General features: G+C 39.6%; 3 protein-coding genes across 3 annotated transcripts; 1 reads left to right on the forward strand and 2 right to left on the reverse strand.

The window, feature by feature from the left end:
- Positions 1–225: 225 nt before the first annotated feature.
- Positions 226–6,085, reverse strand: tmem243b (transmembrane protein 243, mitochondrial b). The gene is made up of 4 exons (XM_069671092.1): positions 5,806–6,085; positions 5,372–5,422; positions 4,457–4,561; positions 226–3,936 (listed from the first exon to the last, which is right to left on the reverse strand). The coding sequence occupies exons 1-4, from the start codon at positions 5,881–5,883 to the stop codon at positions 3,817–3,819; spliced, it is 354 nt and encodes a 117-aa protein (XP_069527193.1). The 5' UTR covers positions 5,884–6,085; the 3' UTR covers positions 226–3,816.
- Positions 6,086–10,979: 4,894 nt separating this feature from the next.
- meig1 (meiosis/spermiogenesis associated 1) lies at positions 10,980–12,500 on the reverse strand. Its single transcript, XM_069671510.1, has 3 exons — positions 12,436–12,500; positions 11,791–11,947; positions 10,980–11,195 (listed from the first exon to the last, which is right to left on the reverse strand). The coding sequence occupies exons 2-3, from the start codon at positions 11,935–11,937 to the stop codon at positions 11,067–11,069; spliced, it is 276 nt and encodes a 91-aa protein (XP_069527611.1). The 5' UTR covers positions 11,938–11,947; positions 12,436–12,500; the 3' UTR covers positions 10,980–11,066.
- Positions 12,501–12,964: 464 nt separating this feature from the next.
- Positions 12,965–20,156, forward strand: dclre1c (DNA cross-link repair 1C, PSO2 homolog (S. cerevisiae)). The gene is made up of 15 exons (XM_069671324.1): positions 12,965–13,073; positions 13,245–13,296; positions 13,682–13,766; positions 14,001–14,060; positions 14,198–14,253; positions 14,425–14,526; positions 14,777–14,849; positions 15,021–15,161; positions 15,285–15,386; positions 15,703–15,839; positions 15,940–15,994; positions 16,121–16,209; positions 16,691–16,785; positions 17,988–18,064; positions 18,165–20,156. Exons 1-15 carry the CDS (start codon positions 12,965–12,967, stop codon positions 18,924–18,926), a joined length of 1,995 nt encoding a protein of 664 aa, XP_069527425.1. The 3' UTR covers positions 18,927–20,156.
- Positions 20,157–20,363: the final 207 nt, after the last annotated feature.

A 20,363-nucleotide genomic window follows, 5' to 3' on the forward strand; every position in this document is an offset into this window, starting at 1 on the left:
ACAAATTTGTGAACAATGTTTGAGAGAAATCGGCCTTTTGTGTACATAGACAAAGTCTTAGATCTTTGAGTTCAGCTCATGAAAAATGGGAGAAAAAACAAAAGTGTTGCGTTTACATTTTTGTTCAGTGTAATAAAGTGCAAACTAAGCCTTTGAATTTGGATAAGTCTTTGTTTCTTCTTCTGTGTCTATAAACCTGGGATAGAAAAAAAGGCAGAGAAGCAGTCAGGTTACACAATTATTTATTCCATAAAACCAATGAAATAAATAAAAACAGAAACTCATGGCTTTGACAATCCTAAAGTCGCGGTGAGGTTCGACTCCTCTGGTGGAAGGCGGGGGGCTCGTCTCCCCCTCGGTCTCTTTAGCACTTCAGCTCTTTGTCGCTGCTTGTTGTCAGTTATTCTGTGTTTACTCAAAGTTTGACTGCAGATCATCTGTAAACAAAGCTAAAAAACATGGAACAAAATACTGCAGGAGAATTTAACTAAAACACGTGGCCTCTGCAGACGAGTTCAGTTTGAGTTTATCCATCAACACCCAGAGATCATGTCAGCTGATAGACTGATGTACGCTGTATAAAAGCAGTGGATCTGAAAAATAAAGCCAGTGTGGAGGTGCCTTAAACATGAATTCCTTCAAATGGCCAGCAGGGGGAGACTCCACTGAAATGTGAGAATCCTGTTTTCACTTGATTTATGACCTCTGTAAACAATATCAACACATGATCTTTTCAATGCATCATCTTCAACACATGATAATGTTCATCTTGTACATCATTGTCCCCCCAGTAAAACACAGTAAAACAAGATATGCTTGTGGGTGTGGCTCCTTTGTGATCGACAAGAAGAAGAAAAATGCCTCGTTCAGCGTTGAGCTAAACACTCTGAGCACTCAGCTGGGATTTTTTTCAGCAAGTACATTTTGTTTGAAGCCCGATTTTTAAATTAGCATCCCTGACAGTTAACAAGCTAACCAAGCTAGTGCTAACGTTAGCTGTGTTTGTCTTAGTGTTTGCTAACCCCTTGCTCCTCTGCAGCTCTACCCTCGTATCCAAATGTGGTCGCATCTGGATCAAAAGAATTAAAATAAGCTTTGAGGTTCCTAATTTATCTTTTAACAGCTTGAAATTTCACTTCCTGTTACTTGACCTGACACCTGTGTGGAGGAATGTTTCGTTTAGCATCCACGGCCATAAAGCTGAAAGAATTAGCTGCCAGATTTACAGGTTACAAATTTCGTTTTTGTTGTTTTTTATTTGTCAGTTATGGAAGAAAATTCTGGTTTGTTGGAAGGAACAAATACGCAAATTGAAGATGAACTTTGGGAAATGGTGATGACCAATTTGTCACAATATTTTTACATTTTATAGACCTAACCATAAATAGAATAATCAAAGATAAAATATATAAGTTTTAGCCGCCCTAATAAACTGACAGAAGATCAGATGATTAAACGTTAAAGCCACTTTTAAAGCTAAAATGCCAAAAATCCTCTGGTTCAAGTCTTTTTCTTTTTACAGTAAACTGAAAGCTTTTGGATTTTGGACGACAAACAAACGATTTGAAAGCTTTGGGAGCATTTCCTTACAGTTTGAAACACAAAGGGTAATCTTCTGACTTTAACTTTTCTTGATTCCAGCTTAAAGACGCCAAAAGTTCAACCCAACTTTGGTGCATTTTCGTTTTCATTGCAGGACGAGGGCCACTAAAGCAGCTACACAGAGTGTTTGCTTCAACACCCAAACTATGATTCTCATCTTTCAAGTGGAAACAAACATAAAGCTACTTTGTGCTTCAGATGCCGGAAAAGTCGACTACACATCTGGCAAAATTATACGTGCAAAATTCCGATGGCAGAGACGCTGATGTGATATAGAAACGTGTCGATAGAAACATGTAAAGATCTGCTGTGCTGTGCAGCTTCAGTGTAAAGCCACGTGAATTGTTCCCATTCATTTTCATTGCTGCAGCTGGCCTGAGCGTGTGTGGCTTGCACAAAAGTCGACAAATGCTTAGTGAAAGAGTTGGCAGCCAGTCTGTGAGTTTCTAAGAAAAAAATCCTCTTAGTGAGACTTGATTTGGAAACTTCATTAAATCCGATAAGCTGAAAAAAGCAGAAAAGAAGCAAAGAAAACGTACAAACTGTTGCATATATGTTTCTCCACAGAGCCCGAAGCTGCCTGTGCTATTGCTGTGTTAGCTAGCTTGTGCTACAGTCTACAGTACAGAGAGGAAGGGGAGGGTCCGACATCAAACCCCCCGCACCATCGCTCAGCGTGTTTGTGTGCTCATAATCTCCACACTGGTTAAAGGAAAAATCCGCCCTTTTAAAATCTCGACAGTTTAAAAAGAACATTTGGCTTCAGTTTGATATCAGGAGAGTTTTTTTGTTTTTTATAGAAAAGTTTCTGCAGAAATATAAGAAAGCTGTCAGTTTGAAAAGTTAAAGTTCATCGTGGTCCCAAAAGTTTGCACCTCTAGATGTTGTTTAAAGAGGATCAGAGAGAGTTGCATCTAACGGTGCATTCAGGAGCTCTTTGTCAACTCATAAAGTCAAAACATATCAGGGTCGATCACCAAGCAAGTCCACTTTTTTTGTAAAACTTATTTCAACAAATTCATTTTACTTTTTTTAGGGGTCAGAATTAGTTGTAGATTTGGAATATTGGTTGATTAATAAATAATTCACCTTACTCGGCACATTAATCAGTAACAATTTTGATAATAAAATCATATTTCAGGTCATTTATGTAGCAAAAAAAACGTTGTTTTCCTTTTTTACATTGAATTTGAGTTGTGCACATTTAAAGAGGCCACCCTGGTCATGGACATTTTATAGACTTGGATATATTTGGATTGAAGTAGAAAATCCACATCCACTCGTGTTATGTTCATTTCAGGAGGTTTTTCATTAAGATGAGCAGTAGGTGGCACTAATTCTCCAGTCAGGCGTATTAATACTTTTGAGGAAGAAAAGTGTGTAATAAGACGACGGTGAAGAAGAAAACATTTTTGAAAAACTTAAATTAAAACATGAAATTAATGTTTGTTTCATGTATTTTTGTGTTGAAGGTTACAATCCCAAAATTTCCTATTTTATATTCTGACCCTGAATGCACCGTTAAAGAAGCAGGCAGCAGAGTTTCTGGAGGAATGATTGTGAAGTCGTGAACACAGATTTGGTCTGAAAAAGAACAAACTTTGAAGAAGGTGTTGCTTGAGATGAGACACAGCTTGTGTCTTAATTACTTGGCATGTTTTAGTATTTTAAATAATGTGACAATGACCCCCTGTGATGAGTGAAAGCAACGATTTGGCCCCCGTTTCGTGGCAGCTGTTTAAACACAAACATGTAAATTCCTAACAGTATTACACAGAAAGGATGAGACCAACATGATCACGATTAAAGGGCAGATTTTTCCTCTCAGTGTTGCATCATCATTAGACCCATTATGTTCAGTTTAAGTGCTTGTTTTGTGTGTAAAGGATATGACTGTAAATGTTGATGTGCTTGTAAACACACCTGTAGAGTTCATCCTTCAGCATTGAGGCCTCTCACAGCACATCATCATCATGTGGGCGTGTGTGTGTGTGTGTGTGTGTGTGTGTGTGTGTGTGTGTGTGTTTGCAGTGCATCAAGTCTGACACCATCACTGGTTCTGGTCCGAGAACCTCCTACAGTTTGCTTCATTTTTCTCCTTCACGTTATTCTGCGATGAGTCTCTCCACGCGGTCCTTCCACGCGTGTGTTTCTGTCTGTCAAGGCCATGTCTTCCCTTCTTCCTCCTCCTCCTCCTCTTCCTGGTCCCCGTCTTTACCTGACGTCGTGGAAGTAGAGGTTGGCACATAGACACAGCAGCACGATGGAAGCCAGCATGAAGTAGATCAGATTCCTGAATTTGGGCTCCAGGTCGCCCTGCCGGTACCAGAAGATCTGAGGAGGAGAAACGAACAGAGCATACAGGTATGGTTTGTGCTTTTTACACAAATTTCACAGGCAAATAAATGAATATTTATAACGAGCAGTTTGGCTCAAATTGGTGATATAAAGTAATTGTGGGAAGACACCACAGACCCAATTTAACCAGACATCTAGAGCCTTTTTAGACTGTTTGCTTCATCTGAGCGTCGATTTGTTTCTTTTTCTTTGAATTTTCACTTATTTTTGAAGTTGTATCTGTAGTCATCCATCTTTTCTTTGTTTGTTCAGCCATAGTAGATTACTGTTTACTCGCAACACTTGCTGAGAACGTAAAAGCAGCCGCTTAGCTCCGCCTACCCTCTCTGGCATGGATGGAAAACGCGCCACTAACTGGGCGCGCCATCAGTTGGCCATAGGCTCAATCACCATTGTGTTAACGGCGAAAGAGTTAACAGACATTTATTTAAATAAAAATCTCAGAGATTATTACTTTAAAGAAGCAAAAGCACTTAAATATTGATAAGTTGTTTACCAGCATTAAAGTGGATCCACAGTACAACAGGATGCAGATGGCGAAGAAGACATTTAGCGGTCGTGGAGGCAACGAGGGGAACAAAAAGGAACAGATTACAGTCACCTGGAAGACAGAACAGAGCAAACATTAAAGACATGAAATACATCCAATTATCAGAACGAGGTAACTGTCTCTAAAACCAAACAGCTTCTCTGTACTGCTTCCATTCATCGTCCCCTCAAAGTCTCTCTTCAAACATAACCTGGATTAAAGTAAAACAAACATTCAAGTGATTCTTTCAAACTGTGAAACCGCACCAGTGTAACACGGTTAAAGCTGAGAGGAGCTCCTCTTAACATTAGCAGATGATTTAAAATCAGGAAACAGACAAAAAGCATGAGTGTAGTAAGAATTTCACTTTGCAGAAGGAGAAGTAAAAACAGTTGAGTCATTGTTTAAACTGCAGACACACTTTTTCTCTTCATTTTTATAGACTAGAAAAGTGATTTTCAACATGACAACATGACGGTCTCATGGAGTCACAGCTAAGCCTTTTAAGGCCCTTTCATGTCGAGTAATCGATGTTCTGAAGCTATGAATGATCAGAAAATTAATTATTAAAGGGCTTTTGATGTGTGTAAAGACCTCTTGCATTGCTCTGCGCTAAAATAAGATGCATAATATGGGCGTGTGAGACTTCTCATCGCTTTGAAGGTCAAACATCAGATAAATGACGTTCGTTAGAGACTCGAGACCAGACACTGAGACTTAAAAGAAACCCTGCTCACTCTGTCTAATAGTGGAAATGCATTCCAAATGAATTAATGCTTTCACACAGCTGCATTTTTATGAGTATAGTGTAGTTCAGAACTAGTTGTACAAGTATAGAAGTGTTGTTTTTGGATTATTTTAACTGCTGAGATTTGTACTTACTAAAACAACCACAGACGTAAATCCCCCCACTGCCAGGTTGATGATTCGATCCTGCGGGAAAGACAGTTTCAGTTTATACAAACACAACATGTCTCCAGAACCAACAATGAATCTCTCCCACTGATAAATCTGATATCTCTTATTCCTCTGTGTCACACAGCTCTCATGTTGTCCTAAATCTGAGACAGGGGAGGGATTTTTGTTGGAGTAAAGCTTGACCCTTTCACACAAAAATAATAACACATTTGATAATAGATGTTAGTTCGATGTGAGTCCTCCTTTAGAAAGCAGTAGCACCAAAAGTAACCCCCTTTCATTCTTTATCTTCATATTTAACGTATCTTAGTTTCATTTAAACTGAATAAGGGTAAAAAACTAAGTGCATTATCATCAGTTGAGTCCTGGCACAAAGCACACTTCCTCCAGGCTCCTACCCGTGCCGAGGTCTCCCCGAACAGAGGTCTGTTGTCCAGGCCGCTGGTGCCGTACGTCCTGGTGGTGAAGTCATCCATGGCCCGGCTCTGCAGCTACACACTCAGCTCCACTCGCCTCTCAGCAGCGCCGCCTCCTGGAAACAACGGGCCACTGCTGCATGCTAGCTGGCTAGCTAGCCGGCTAGCCTCCAGCTGCTTCCCTCTGTCTGCAGAGCGTCAGGGAAGCTGCCAGTGTCAACAGGCCGACGGGGACATGGTGGAGGGTGACTGGTCCGGGGGGTTAGTTAGTTTACCTGAAATAGAGAAACAAGTTGTAAGACAGGAAATGCGACAAAAAGGTGAACAAATAACTCCTGCACAACAACACTTCAATGTTGATTGTTAAACAATTAGAAATCAGCCGTTAAAAAGCGACATTTCTACGTAATATCTAAGAGATTAATCGTGAAACTCATCAGTAGATTAACTAATAATAGTTACTAGCAGTTACTTTGTCAAAGTTAATGTGGATCCAAAAACAACAAACACTTTTGTTATCTATAGTACATGTTTAAGATAAAAGCTTTAGACTTTATCTCTTTGTTTTCAAATATATTTCTGAGAGTTGAGAACAAGGAAGGTGAAGGAGGGAGGGTGGTGGTTTTCTCTGTGTGTAGGTCCAAACACCACAGATGTATATCGTTGCTCGTTTGGCTTTACTTCCTCTTTTTTCAGGTGTGAAGACAACCACACGAGTCAGTTTTATCTTTCAAAAAAGAGCAGCAGTGATGATTATGATCGGGGCTGCAGGAAACAGGAAGTCGAAATCAAAACTACATCTCACTTCTTTCTCTTTCAGCAACAATGTAGAAGTCAGTCTCTTGTCTGATTGAACGTGTAATATCCAAATAAAGACTTTCAAGGCCGGCATCACAGCTGAAACACCAAGTCAATTAATTGATTTAGTCGATGGAAGGGAAATAAATTCATCAATTATTTAAGTCACTTTTGAGCTAAGCCTCGTCTCTTAACATCTTTGGGACAGTTGGTAACAAACAAGACATCACCCCGGGCTCTTTGAGCTTGTGATGACTGTTCTTCAGACAAAAGAAGACAGTGGAGGGGAGAGAGGAAATGCAGTCAGAGGTTTTTCAACCAAAGGGGTAAAAGATATGACTCATGCTTCCAAGAAATACAATATAAGCAAATGTGTTGTTGATGTTGTAAGCCTGCTTATGTAAGAATGTCACCACAAGCCCAAGACCAGCTGAAACGTGGACGTTGTGGTGGGTATTTTCCCCCCAACATGAAGACTGAACTTCTAACTTCTACTGCAAATCATGTTAAGTTCCCTTGATGCAACAGAAGCCTTATATTGTATAGATAACGGCCAACACACTGAAGCGTAAAAGCACTTTTCCAGCCCTGAGCTTTGCCTTCAGTCTTCCCCTCATGCTGCTAACAACCTCGACTAAAAAGACTCTATGTTGTCTGACAGACAAAACCAAGGGCAAAAAAGTTATAATACTTTCTGCAGCACTTCACGTTGTATATATGAGACAATGGGTTTATTTATTTTAAAAAAAGACTTGAAGCCAAGAGTCGAAGAGGCCCGGCGCCTGGGACAAAGCAGAGCTCTGATCTAATGCAGTAAATGTGTGAAACAAGCTGTGAAACACATTCTGCTTTGCATTTTGGGGTTTTTAATATCCCCAAATCTTCCTGGAGACATTTCAAATCCACTCATAAATGCTTGATATTCCAGAGTTGACACAACCAGACCGCATACAGCGTCACTTGCTCGAACCAGAAAAGGCAGGGGAGAGTTCAGGCTCAGTTTGACGTTACCAGCCGGCACATTTTAGTTTGACGCAAGTTCGAGCAAAACAGAAACAACCAAACAGTTAATCTGATTCTTTTCAGGGAGGATTATGAGTGTAGTGGCAACTTTACAGAGGACATGGGGATGAAAACACTTCTAGAAAGGTTAAACTTCTAAAGTTTCACACCCTGTCTTCGAGGTTAAACAAGGTTTTTCACAGTGATGACAGCTGCGGACGGTTGCTGCTTCCTTTCTGGGTCAGAAGGCAGCAGGACGGGAAATAAAACCCCTCACAGAGCTTTCTCAGCAGAAAACACACACAGTGGAAAACAAGAGCTTCATTATAAACCAGCATAAAACTGGCCTAAAGCTACATTCCTCCACAGCCTTGTGATTCACTAGGCTTCTTAAAGAAAAGAGACCCCTCGACTTAACTGAGCTGAGAAGATAAATGTTGTGTTCATATGTGAGCCGACCGTGCAACCCACACAGTTTAATTACACTGTGATAAAACCTAGAGAGTGTAGCTAAACAAATCAAGGAGACAAAGCTATACATTCAGACATTTTCCAACAGGTAGGTGCAGCAGGTCAATACAATGGTTTGCATGTTCATTTAAGCATATGGGTAATCTTTATGTTGGCCATATGTTACAACAAAACCATCAAAATATGAAGAAGTCTGAATCTGTCGCACAAGAAATCAACGAAGTCAGACTAAGGCTGCACTACTGATTACTTTCTTTATCGATTAAAGTGGTTTTTGGTTAATTAATTACATTTAGACTAGAAATTTTCAGGAAGGTGGAGCAAAATTGCCATTACAAGTTGTGAAAAACCGTCAGACAAACAGCCCACAGATATTTAGTTTACTATCATAGAAGAATTATAAAGACAAATACAGTATTAATTCAATTTATCATCATATTAGAGCAGGCAAATCATCAAGTAGTCACATTCAAGACGCTTTAATCATTGATTTCTTGGAATCGTTACGTACAAATATAACTCCATAATGAACTTAAGTAATTATCCTAATAGTTTCCTGTCCACCAACTTATTTAGAAATCAGCTAGCCTATTTGTTTCAGCTCTGCAGGTAAATCTGACAACTGTAATGAATTAACCGTGTTAAAGACCTGCACACACCCTAGCTCAGTAAGATTTAGGGTGTATTTCCTCCACCTGGGTGCAGCGAAATTGCTACAGATCACTGTAAATACATTACCGGCAAGACAACGCATCCGTGCATTTTATAGGGGCAAATATCGATCAGTAAATTACCAACAACCTTAAGAAATCTTTTTTCAAAGAACATATTGTACTGCTCCAGACAAAGCACTACTAGCATGCTGCACCTGAATGTCAACAGGACAATAAACCAACTGAAGCAAACACATGCCATCTCTGTGACAGCTTGACAATACTTCACATCTCCCTACAACCTTACCAATTATCTTGATTAGTAAGTATATAGCTTACCTTGCTAGCAATAGCTTAAGCAAATACCTTTAACTTTACCCAAACAGCTTGTTAGCCGTTATTGGCAGTTATTGCCAGAGGCTAAACGGTAACTAACCGACCATATGTTAACGTTAAGTGAATAATTCACCGAAAACATACCTTATATTTTCTTCTGAATGCCTCTGACCAGGTTTAAATTGACGACAATAATTTATAAATTTATGCTACCTTTAGTACTGTTAGCTAACCTGAGATTTACCCGTTACAAGGCCAACTCTAAAGCAGGTTGCTAACAAAGCTAAGCTAACCCTCCTGACAGCTCATGAACTGTAGACAGGAATCAATACATTCACGTAAACAAGCAGATAAGGCAATGTTTCTTCCATCCCAACCCCACCATATTTACTGACTCACTTGCCTCAGAGCCTCCGTGTTGCCTCCACTGGAAACATAACTTCAGAAAAGCCGAGCAGTAGGGTCGACTACGAGTTAAAGGGAATAAGCCCGGTAGCCTCAGTTCAAGCTGTTAAAGGCGAGTTCAATTACTGTTGAGCCGACCGCGTACCAGCTTGACAAGCTGGTTTACTGACGCACACGCGGCTCGCCAAACCTCGTTCAAAAATGAAACAATTTAACAGGAAGTGCTAAAAGGAAGACATTCTGGGTATCCCATTATGAGTTAGATTGAGTTAATTGAAAGATATATCATTTGCTTAGTTGTGTAACATCCCCAATCTAACAACTGCATAAGTCAAACATTTCATACGTTTCTAAACGCCCTTTTCTTTACTGAAAATGTAGTACATTAAATTGTGAAAACATTTGAAGGTTTGGCACACTCTAGACTAAGGTCGCGTGTACAATCCACCATTTTACTAACTTGTAGTTTTTTGAATGAATAAGAGAAATAACTCACCTTAAAGCAGACAAGACAAGGTCAGGTTTCAGTTAGTTTTAGTATCTTTTTTCTGGGACAAATGCTGTAGGCTAGCTTTACAAAGATGAGTCCATTAAATTACCAAAATTATGAATGGAGTTTGGTGTGAGGATCTCTGGCTGCATAGTTAACAGACTTTACCTATGTATTTTGGAAATTAAAAAGTGTCCTGACAAACATTTAAAGAGTACAGTCTTGTTATGATTATTGTCTTATTGGCTATAAATAAAAAGTAAAATAATTGTAATGTAATTTTGCATTACTCACCTGCCTTTAGGTCCCTGGTCTGCGACAGCTTATTTCTCTGTCCACTGAGGTCAACTTTCTTTCTAATTAAAGTTTAATAAAGCATAAATCTCTCATTCACAGGCAGCTAAGTAAGGAAATATGTCCTTGATGTGGGAAAAAAACTCAGATCTGAGAGGCAGTGGGGTGCATATGTAATCTCACCCCTCATGTTACCATCACATGAGTGGAGTGTGACGGAGCAAATAACCCCAGCAAAAAATACTTCAGTCACATTATCTGAAGGTCATGAATGTTACAGTGAATGAGCATGAAATCTGTCCTCATTAAAGCCAGTAGTAGTCGTAAAAGTGTTTAGTCATACCATTAAGGATTTGTTCCAACTTATTTGTCCATCTCAAATGAAAATATATAATTCAATATATAAATATTAAAAAAAAATATTTGTTTGGGAAAGTTTAAACCGAGAATTAAGCATAAATGGTCAAAAAGCAGATTTAAAAAACTGTTAAAATGCTCCATCCTAAATTCAACCAGATTTGAACACGTTTGATAAATACATGTTTGGTATGTTACCTTTCTCTCTTTCTATGTGAAGTCACATTATTTCACTCTGGCTCCAAATGTTTCACATTTTGTTCTTCTTGTCACATATTTTTCATATACACATCTTACTCAAGCAGGCAGTCTTCCATTCTGAGCTTTATTGTAGCAAAAAAACAGGGGCAACCTTGCTATTTTTAGCTCTACAACAAAGACACCATCTTCATCTTCTCCTTCAAAGTGGGTGTATCTGTGCTTATGGATGTCCAGCATTAATATGCATACACTTTGACTTTGTTGACATCACGGTCCTCACATTCCCTTTTCCTGCTGTAATAATAAAATGTGTCGTCTCGACGTTGGAGCTTCCTCACAAAGCCGGTCTCTGGCCATTTGTCAACCTGAGACAGAAAAGACACAAAAAAGAGACATTGATGATATTCATAAATGACTGTACCTCTTGCATCCTGGTAACACAGCAATTCTTTGGAGCGCCATGTTGTGCTATACTTTTTCTTTATTTACAATATATCTGAAACAAAAGGGCTTTTACAACTGGTGCAGTGGAGTACCAGTCGATCAATACACTGCCAAGCACTTTGTCTTTTCATGCCAGTGCAATCAATAGAAAAAAGACAGATAGATTCATGATGACCGAAACAATTGTAGAGGGTTTTTTGCCCAGTGGTAAATTCAAATTTCCTGAGTCTAATTCTCAGATGTAAGTTTTAAATGTTGTAGGCATTAAACTTCAAAGAATTGTACCAATGTAGTACTCAAAAACCAGGGCAGACTGCTCAATTCCTCTCTTATCTATTGCAAGTCTTTCTGTAATTACTTTTCTGAGACCAAAACATATACCTTTTGTTCATTTCTTGCATACACACAGTCACAAATACCACCATGTAATTAACAATTTCGTTTAAAAAAAACTTTGTTAGATAAAGAAAGTTGGAGACAAGTCTAACTCTTTGACACAAAAACCAAAATATTTACCAAGGCTCCATGTTTGACTTGTATGTACTCCAGCTCATCCCTGTAACCCGCCTGCTGGAATCTGAACAGGTTTTCCACCTCTGCCGTCCATTCTTTGGCTCTGCATTTGGACTTTGGCTTGGATTTGTTATCAGTAGCACAGGACATAATGGTGATGCTGAAAGAAGGTACAGGCTGGTATCAACAAATCCTAAAGACGTCCTGTTATATTCGGCAGATAAATAATTAACCAAGCAGCACTTTGTTAAAATTAAATGTCAAATATTTACTGGTGGACCTGATGTATTCTGGCAGAAGAGGGCTATGTGTTACAGGCTTGCTAGTCATAAAACGTTATATTTTGCCAAGTACGCCCTGCTATGTATTACAATGTATGCCGATATAAAGAATCGCAACTGAAAATAAGTAGTGTATACAAAAGAACATTTTATTATCATATCACATTTAAATAAAACTAGTTATACTTTAAAATACACTATTCTTGAATCGAGTTGCGCGCGTCACGGTCGCGTAACGTCCTACAAAGACAAAAATAAACCTGCTATTTAGATTAACGTCAATTGAAAACAATACACCTTATAGTATACTCAGTGATCTACACATTGCTCCGTTAATTTCTAAAAAGACTGGCGAAAGCATACTTACATTCGTTTTTAAAACTAGCTTATTTCCAGGCGTTATTTAGCAAGCGATGATAGTTTTACAGCTTCTCTTTGGTTGCCTGGTTACCGTGAACTTTCTTCTTCTGTGTTGGAGGACAGAAGTCAAAAGCTTCCGCAAGATGGCGCCAAAGGACAAGGCGGACAATAAGAATATTCTGAGTCAGTAATTAGGGCATTGCCTCTCGGTAGTTAAAGTAAGGAGAGGAAGCATCCGAGATTAATTATTTTGCGTAAAGACTGTAAAGTGTGTAAAGTATAAAAAAAATTAAATGTTTTACTAACGTATCGGGATTTCGTTTAAGAAAATAAAATGGTGACATAGTATGACAGCAGGTGGCGGTAGAAACCACGGAATGCTCCTGGAACGCCATTAAAACAAATGAAGAAGAAGAGTAACTGAAAGTGGTGGGCGGGACAAATAAATACCGGCGATGTAAATACAATATACTCTTTCAGCTGGAAACAACAGAAAATAAATTTTAAACGGATTCCTTAATAGGTCCAGCGTAAAGATGAGTTCATTTGCAGGTCGAATGAAGGAATATCCCACAATTTCTCTGGACCGGTTCGACCGGGAGAACTTACATGCCCGGGCATATTTCCTCTCCCACTGTCACAAAGGTGAGCTTGGACGTTAGCTAGCATCACTTACCTCTCTATCTTAAATCGACCTAGTATGGCAATATTGTATAGAATTGATAACATTCATCACTCAAAGAGCTTTGTGACAACAGAAAACTACACATTTAACCGCTCTTTGTGTGTTTTTCCTCATGTCATTGCTTTCAACAGATCACATGAAAGGACTGAAAGGACCAAAACTGAGGAGAAAACTGCAGTCCAGGTAAAGACCGATTTGGTCTTAGAGCAGAGGATTGTTGAAATATTGAGAAGTGAAAGCTACTACATAGGAGGATACTATTGGTACAGGTTTTAGTGAAAAACAACACAACATTATCCACTTCAACTTTAGAACAGAGATCAGTTACAGTACAAATCTCTTAAATTATCATTTCAGAATTAAAAATACGTTATTAATCCCCAGGGAGGAAATTCAGGCGTTACAGTTGCTCTGACACAAAGAAAGCATAGAGAAATATATGGCATAAAATAGAAGTAAGCAAAATGTCAAATATGTGCATTATATATACACAATGAAATAAGTGCATGTGAATGACATAATTCTTCTCAAATGAACTATTTACACTTTGCTTCTCTTCTGTTTTCAGTCGTACAGTCAGGCTGTACTGCTCCTTTGTGACCAAAGAGCTTCTGCTGAGCAGCCCCAGATATGCTTTCTGGGAGGATTACATGGTAAGTATGCAGGAGAGGAGAGGGCATTGAATGGAAGTGGAAGTGGAGTTACACGGTGACACGTCATGACTTTCAGTGTTTTGTGAATTCCAGGGGTAAATCAGCTGTAAATCACCAATGAAGTTATTTATTGGTTTCTTTGCATTCTGGTATTTTGAGGCCAGTGAAGCGTGGATGTTCTGTCTCTTCTTCATTTAGTTCTTTCTTTCTGTCCTGATCAATGATCTGCTTTAGTTTCCTTTAGAGCTGGAGAGCCCAACTCAGATTTCTCTGGTTGACGAGGCATCTGGAGAGGTAAAAAACTGAGGATTTCCTCATTTTCCCTGAGTACAGAACTCAGTCCAGCCAGTCAGACATGATGATCCAGGTTGTTTGTTCCATAATTGTAACTGTCTGTAATTTTTTAAGCATCTCGTCATCTTGTTTGACAGAAAGAAGATCTTGTGGTGACATTGCTTCCAGCAGGACACTGTCCTGGCTCTGTAATGTAAGTCAAACCATTGTTAAACACAACATGCAAGAAAAATAACCACTCACAAAGTTTACTGCATTTTTTCTACATCCAAATAACACTTTGATGATTTGATTCAAAGAAGCCTGTTAACATTTTCTGTTACCTGTTAATTAAACTCTGATAAGGTGTGTTGTCTCCGTGAAGGTTCCTGTTTGAGGGTTCTCAGGGAAACGTGTTGTATACGGGAGACTTCAGGCTGGCAGCTGGACACATCTCAAGAATGGAACATCTGCACTCAGGCAGCAGGTTAGTCAGCCAGACGTCCTGGGGAATCAGAAATTACAGATTTTATTGAGTTAACATGCCACAATTTCCATTATAAGTGAATCCAATTAGTTGGTGCAGAGAAATTGCAAAGTGAACCCAAATTAAGAGATGAACAGAGACTGTAAATATTGGGAGAAGAGAGTGAGGAACTACAGCCTCTTTCAGCTGAGCTAACCGGCGCCCTGTGATTCATATATCTGATATTTTTTTAATCTTGTTCCACATACAGAGTGAAGGATATTCAGAGTGTTTATCTGGACTCCACTTTCTATGACCCACGTTTCTACCAGATTCCTACTCGGGTAAGTTTTTAGGGGAAAGGAACAGGAGAGTTTGGGATACTTAATCAGTCAAGGAATAATGAAGAGTAGTTTATAAGTAGAGTAGAAGAAGGACTGTTTATTGATGGTTGTGTGTGTGTGTGTGTGTGTGTGTGTGTGTGTGCGTGTGTGTGTGTGTGTGTGTGCGCGCAGGAGGTGTGTCTAAACGGTATCATGGAACTCATTGGAAACTGGATCAATCAGAGTCCATATCACGTTGTGTGGCTGAACTGTAAAGCTGCGTATGGGTATGAATACCTGTTTACCAACCTGGGAGAAGAGTTCAACACTCAGGTAACACACACACACACACACACACACACACACAGACTAATTCCCTTTACTCATTTATACATTAACCCAACAGTATTTTTAAACTTTTCCTGAAACACAATTAAATAACTTTTGTGCTGTCAGATCCATGTCAGGAGTCTGGAGATGTTCAAGAAGATGCCGGAGATCCTGAGCTACGTGACGACTGACCGAAGGACGCAGATCCACGCCTGTCGACACCCAACGGTCACACTCTATGACACGCACATGCTCACTCTCTATCTCGATTTTGACATGATAGAAATATAACTAAACTCTCACTCTGCTCTGATTTTTCTTCTTTGGTTAGCACAGTATTAAAAAAGAAACAATAGGCAGAAAAAGGCCAATGGAGTAGAAGTTTTTCAGTTCAGTTTAAATGTCTCTGACAGAGTGTGTTACATTTTCATCATCACCCAAAGTATAGTTATCAGTTAAAACTCTCGTACCTTTTATTGACGCTTTTACTTCATAGCACGGGAGTTAATTGTCCCGGTCCTTGTCTTTCCTTCTGCGTGTGCAGGATGAGGAGTTTTTCCAAGGCAACAGGCTGCCTTGCGGCTGCACAGCCTCTGACGGGACTCCTCTTCGCATCATTAGCATCAAACCGTCCACCATGTGGTTCGGAGAGAGGATGAGAAAAACCAACGTCATAATAAAGTAAGAGAAAATGGAAACACTAACCCTACTCGTGGCCTCTTGTGTTTTTTATATGCTTGTTTTAAAAAAGACACGATGTGACTTTTTGTTGTTCTTCCAGAACAGGAGGCAGCTCCTTCAGAGCCTGCTTCAGCTTCCACTCCTCATACTCAGAGGTACGACTACAGAGAAATACTGCAAAATCATTTTGAATAAGCACATTTAATTTGTTCATTCTTTGTTTATCTAACCGTACAAATGTACAGCACATTGATGCTCATGTTGCGTCCTTATTATTTCAGCTTAAAGACTTCCTCTCCTACCTGAAACCAGTCAACATCCACCCCAGTGTGATCCCTATGGGCCGGACACTGGCGGAGGTTACACTGCTGTGAGTTTAATTTTCTTTATTTTGATCAATTTTACCTGCAAATGAACATTTTCAGTGATGGATGTTAAACTTTACACTCTCTGCACTTCAGTCGATCAACAGAAAATGAGTCTCAGTTATCGTTCCTGCCATCTTTAAACAAATATGTGAAACATTTTCTTGTTGTTGAAGTTTTTCTGTGTCTGCTGTGAAAGCAAAGCGAAGTTTGGACTGTTGGTTGGACAAAACAAGAAAACTGAGGACATAAAAAAAAGTTGTCAGGACTTTATAATCTGTATTTTTTTGTTTCTAATATTAATAAACTAAGAGAGAATTTAAACAGCAGATTAATCAATAACTACAATTATAGTTAGGTCCACCCCTACACTTACTTATTTTTTAACCGAGCAGATGTTTAATATCATCCCTAAAGGAAGATGATACCCGGTCTTAAAGCTGTAATGTTAGAGACTTGTATACTTGACACTGTGTGTTTGAACAGGTTGAATCAGATGTGTCGGAACCAGTCTCAAGTAGCACCAGTATACAAACCTCTGGGAGTCCTCAAACGCAGCATGGTGGAGCGACCTACATGCGGTGAGACTTACGCACACACACACAGGTGTTCTGCAACACGTCTGTAACTCCCTCTGTAGCTGTGATGCTGGTGTACAGGTCAGCATGTGGAAATATAAAACGTGTGCCTCATAGAAACATTTTACTGTTTGTATATTGTTTGTTTAAGATTCATTTTCTGTGCAAAACAACCAGAGTTTCTCAAACAGTTTGGAGAAGAAGCATCACAAAGATGGGGACTTTTCTGCACAGTTGGTCTGACAGCCACCCATTTGAAAGATGGATGAATTCATAAAACTAAGACAAGATAGTGTGATTAAATTATTAGTGTACAAGCAAAAAAAGTCAGCTTACTCCTTATGTATACGAGGAAAAACTGGGCTTTTAAAGCCATCCAAACTAACATAGCGGGCCACACAGCTGACAATTCCTCTCCTACTTCCTAAGCCCTTGAAGCCTCTGAGACAGGATCTGGCCCTGGAGCCGCTGACTGTACAGTAGGTCCATAGCTGTTGTATGGCTGTCATTTGTGAAAGAAGCCTCTGCACGTGCGTTAACCCGGCTGAAGAGCAGAGATGCAGTTTGGTTTTTACTCACATTCTTCGTTTGTGACACGCTTTGATTCAGACTAACTTTGCTCGCTACACAGTGTTAAAATATCAGAATGTTTTCTGACTTGTTTTAAAAGATAATTCTCTGAAGGATTCTGCCAAATGTTTACTTGTATCCCTCGGTGTGTTGTTTGTGTGTGTGCTCTCAAATTAGCCTTGATGTAACTGCATTTGACCTGTTTCTTTAAGGGGTTATGTTATTAAGATTCAATTGGATGTTGAAATAAGCCTGGACGAGGAAAACGTGTAGCTGTTGGCTGTTCTTGTGTTATCCATTAAGTGCATGACTTAATCATCTCAGTGTTTCTGGCTAGTAGCTATGAGCTAGTTTTGCATGTTCAGGAGTAACGACTGAATGAGCAACAGGTTACAACCTACTAAAAAAATCTTGATTACATTTCAACATGTTGGTTTTTTTGTTTCAACCTGAGCTGTTCAGCTGTTCAGATTAGTTAAACTGTGCTTGTTGTCTTTTGTGCCGATATTAAATACACTTAAACAAAAAGATGAATCTGTAACATGAAATGTCAAATAAGTCAAATAAGAAATATTTAATATTTCAGATGAATGGAAAAGCTTTCTAAACGTAAAATTAACGTTTATTTGTTGTAGATTCAGACAGTGCCGACGAGCTGTTTGACGGCCTCGACCTCGCACCAGTGAGGAAGAAAATGGGGCTGAACCAAGACGTAGAGCAAGGTGAGTACATCTTCAAACTTCTTTTTAAGCATCATTATTTTTCAGATATTGATCATTGTCTGCTTTGAATTTCCTGCAGTGAAAGCTCAGAGTCCTCAGAAAACAGCGCCCCCTGTTTCTGTGGACGAGTCTTTGCCTCTGACAGTCACACAGCCTGTTTCAGGCAACTATGTGGACTGCACCGAGTCCAACGATGAAGAGGAGGACGATGAGAATCAGCAGGAGGAGGAGGAGAATGCGGGGACGGGGGATACAACAGTGACGCTGCAGAAGGTGAACGGGAAAATAAAGGAGAATGAGGGGAATAAAGAAACTAAGGGAACGGTGATTGAGGTAGAAGAACAAAATTCGACTGATCCTCCGAAATGGGAGGATTTCTTCACCACGGAGACGCTGCCTGACAGCCAGAGCAGCCTCAACAGCCAATTACAATCCTGCTGTTCAGTCCCAAGCCCCGCCCCCTCCAGAATGACGGGCTCACAGACCCCAGAACTGTTCAGCGAGGAAGACGAAACGCCGAACAACGATGCAAACTTCAGTCTGACCCTGTCCGCCTCTCTGTCGAATCATTCCTCTCAGAACCAGGACTCGTATATACCCGACACCTTGATCCTCCGTCCAGAGCAGGAGAGGCAGGAACAAGGAGACTTGCGGACCAAAACTCGGGAGGCTCAGGAGAACGATGACCTGATCGTTCAATCAGAGACGGAGGAGCTCTCAGGGTCTCAAGTGTCGTCGGACTTTGATATTCCGTGCACACCTGAGTCGAAGACGCCACGACCTGATGAGCTGTCCCAGCTGTACAGGAAGCTGGCGTCAGGAGAGGAAGTGGGCGTCAGAAAGCGGGACTGAAAGATGAAATGTTGCTCACCAGAAACTTTAACATTCCTGTTTGTCCATAGTAGAGTTTTGACTGTGGTCACCTTCCAAAAGGGTAAGAATGTGTTAGCAATGCAAATAGGCTCAAAAAGATTATAAGAAGTTAATAACGATTCTCTGGTTGATATGTCTCCGTCCTCACAGAGCGTCAGGATCGATCTGTGCAGCTAAAAGGCTTTGAACGGGCAGATTATCAACAGCTTCCCTTTTGTACAAGGATTTGTTTTTTTTATGTCAGTCAGCAAGTGCTTATAAGGTAGTATTACCTTAAATCTTTATTTACTAATTTTTTTGGGGCATTATTTTGATTATTTTATAGCTCATTTTACATATTTGATGAGCATTCTCATTTAACTTCCCAACCAGGCTCCTTTAAAGAGCTTTGCCTTCACATTTGGTCGTCTTGTTACTTTTTGGATAAGCTAGCAAAACCGTAATTGTTTATTTATCTAATCTTTGCCTTAACTTCAAATTTAAAGTCTGAAGAACTCGCCCCAAATTGTGACTTAAATAAGTTAATTAATTGATTGACAGTTGGATGACGATTGGCACTCTTCTAACTGTGACTAAACTGTCCCAAAGATTTTTAATTCACTTTTACTTGACGGTTGACACATTCCCAAATCGCCCACTGTTACGCTATACTACAAACTATGCACATCTAAATGCACGTGCTCGAATACGCTGACATTCAGATGGACAGAATTCTGATGTAAACTGCACACTGATGTACATGTAGTAAGCCTATTGATTATTATTTAAGCATACAAACATGAAGTTTCCTAACATAACCGCGTGGTTCTGGTGCCTAAATCTACCTGAACTGTGACCGTTTGTTTTTGTTTGTTCAGCTCTAGGCACCAAAACTTTACCTCACCTGTATGATGCACTAATGTTACTGAATTATATGTGTGATAAACACATGCTGTAATGAGCTTCCATAACACCTCGCGTGCCTGACAAGTCACACCATTCCTGTTACGCTTCAGTCCAACGTCTAAACCACAAAAACCTCAGGATGTAAAGCAACACACACACACACACACACACACTGTCAGTTCATTTCAATGCACTTTAAGTTCATCATGCCCTATATGCGTTAATGCACCTGCATCCTTCAAACGTGAATTCTCATTTCTGTTGACAGTTTGTGGTCTGTTCTCCCTAACTACTTTTTCTTTGGATCAAATGTTGTGAAGATTGTTTTCAAAATAAAAGTATTTAATTGCTGCTAAATATGTTTTTTTTTTTTCAAGCATGAAACGTTTGTTGATTTGAACAATTTGTCGTTTAAACCAAATTACATCAACTATTTTTTGAGAGGCGTATTTATTATAAAGGATGAGTTTGTGTTTGAGGATCAGCCTTAAAAACGACTCTTTTTAAATCATCCTTATAAACTCTGTTGTT

This window comes from Semicossyphus pulcher, unplaced genomic scaffold, assembly GCF_022749685.1.
Source record: "Semicossyphus pulcher isolate SPU_LCO1_2020_fin unplaced genomic scaffold, fSemPul1.0.p SCAF_20, whole genome shotgun sequence".
NCBI lineage: Eukaryota > Metazoa > Chordata > Actinopteri > Labriformes > Labridae > Semicossyphus > Semicossyphus pulcher.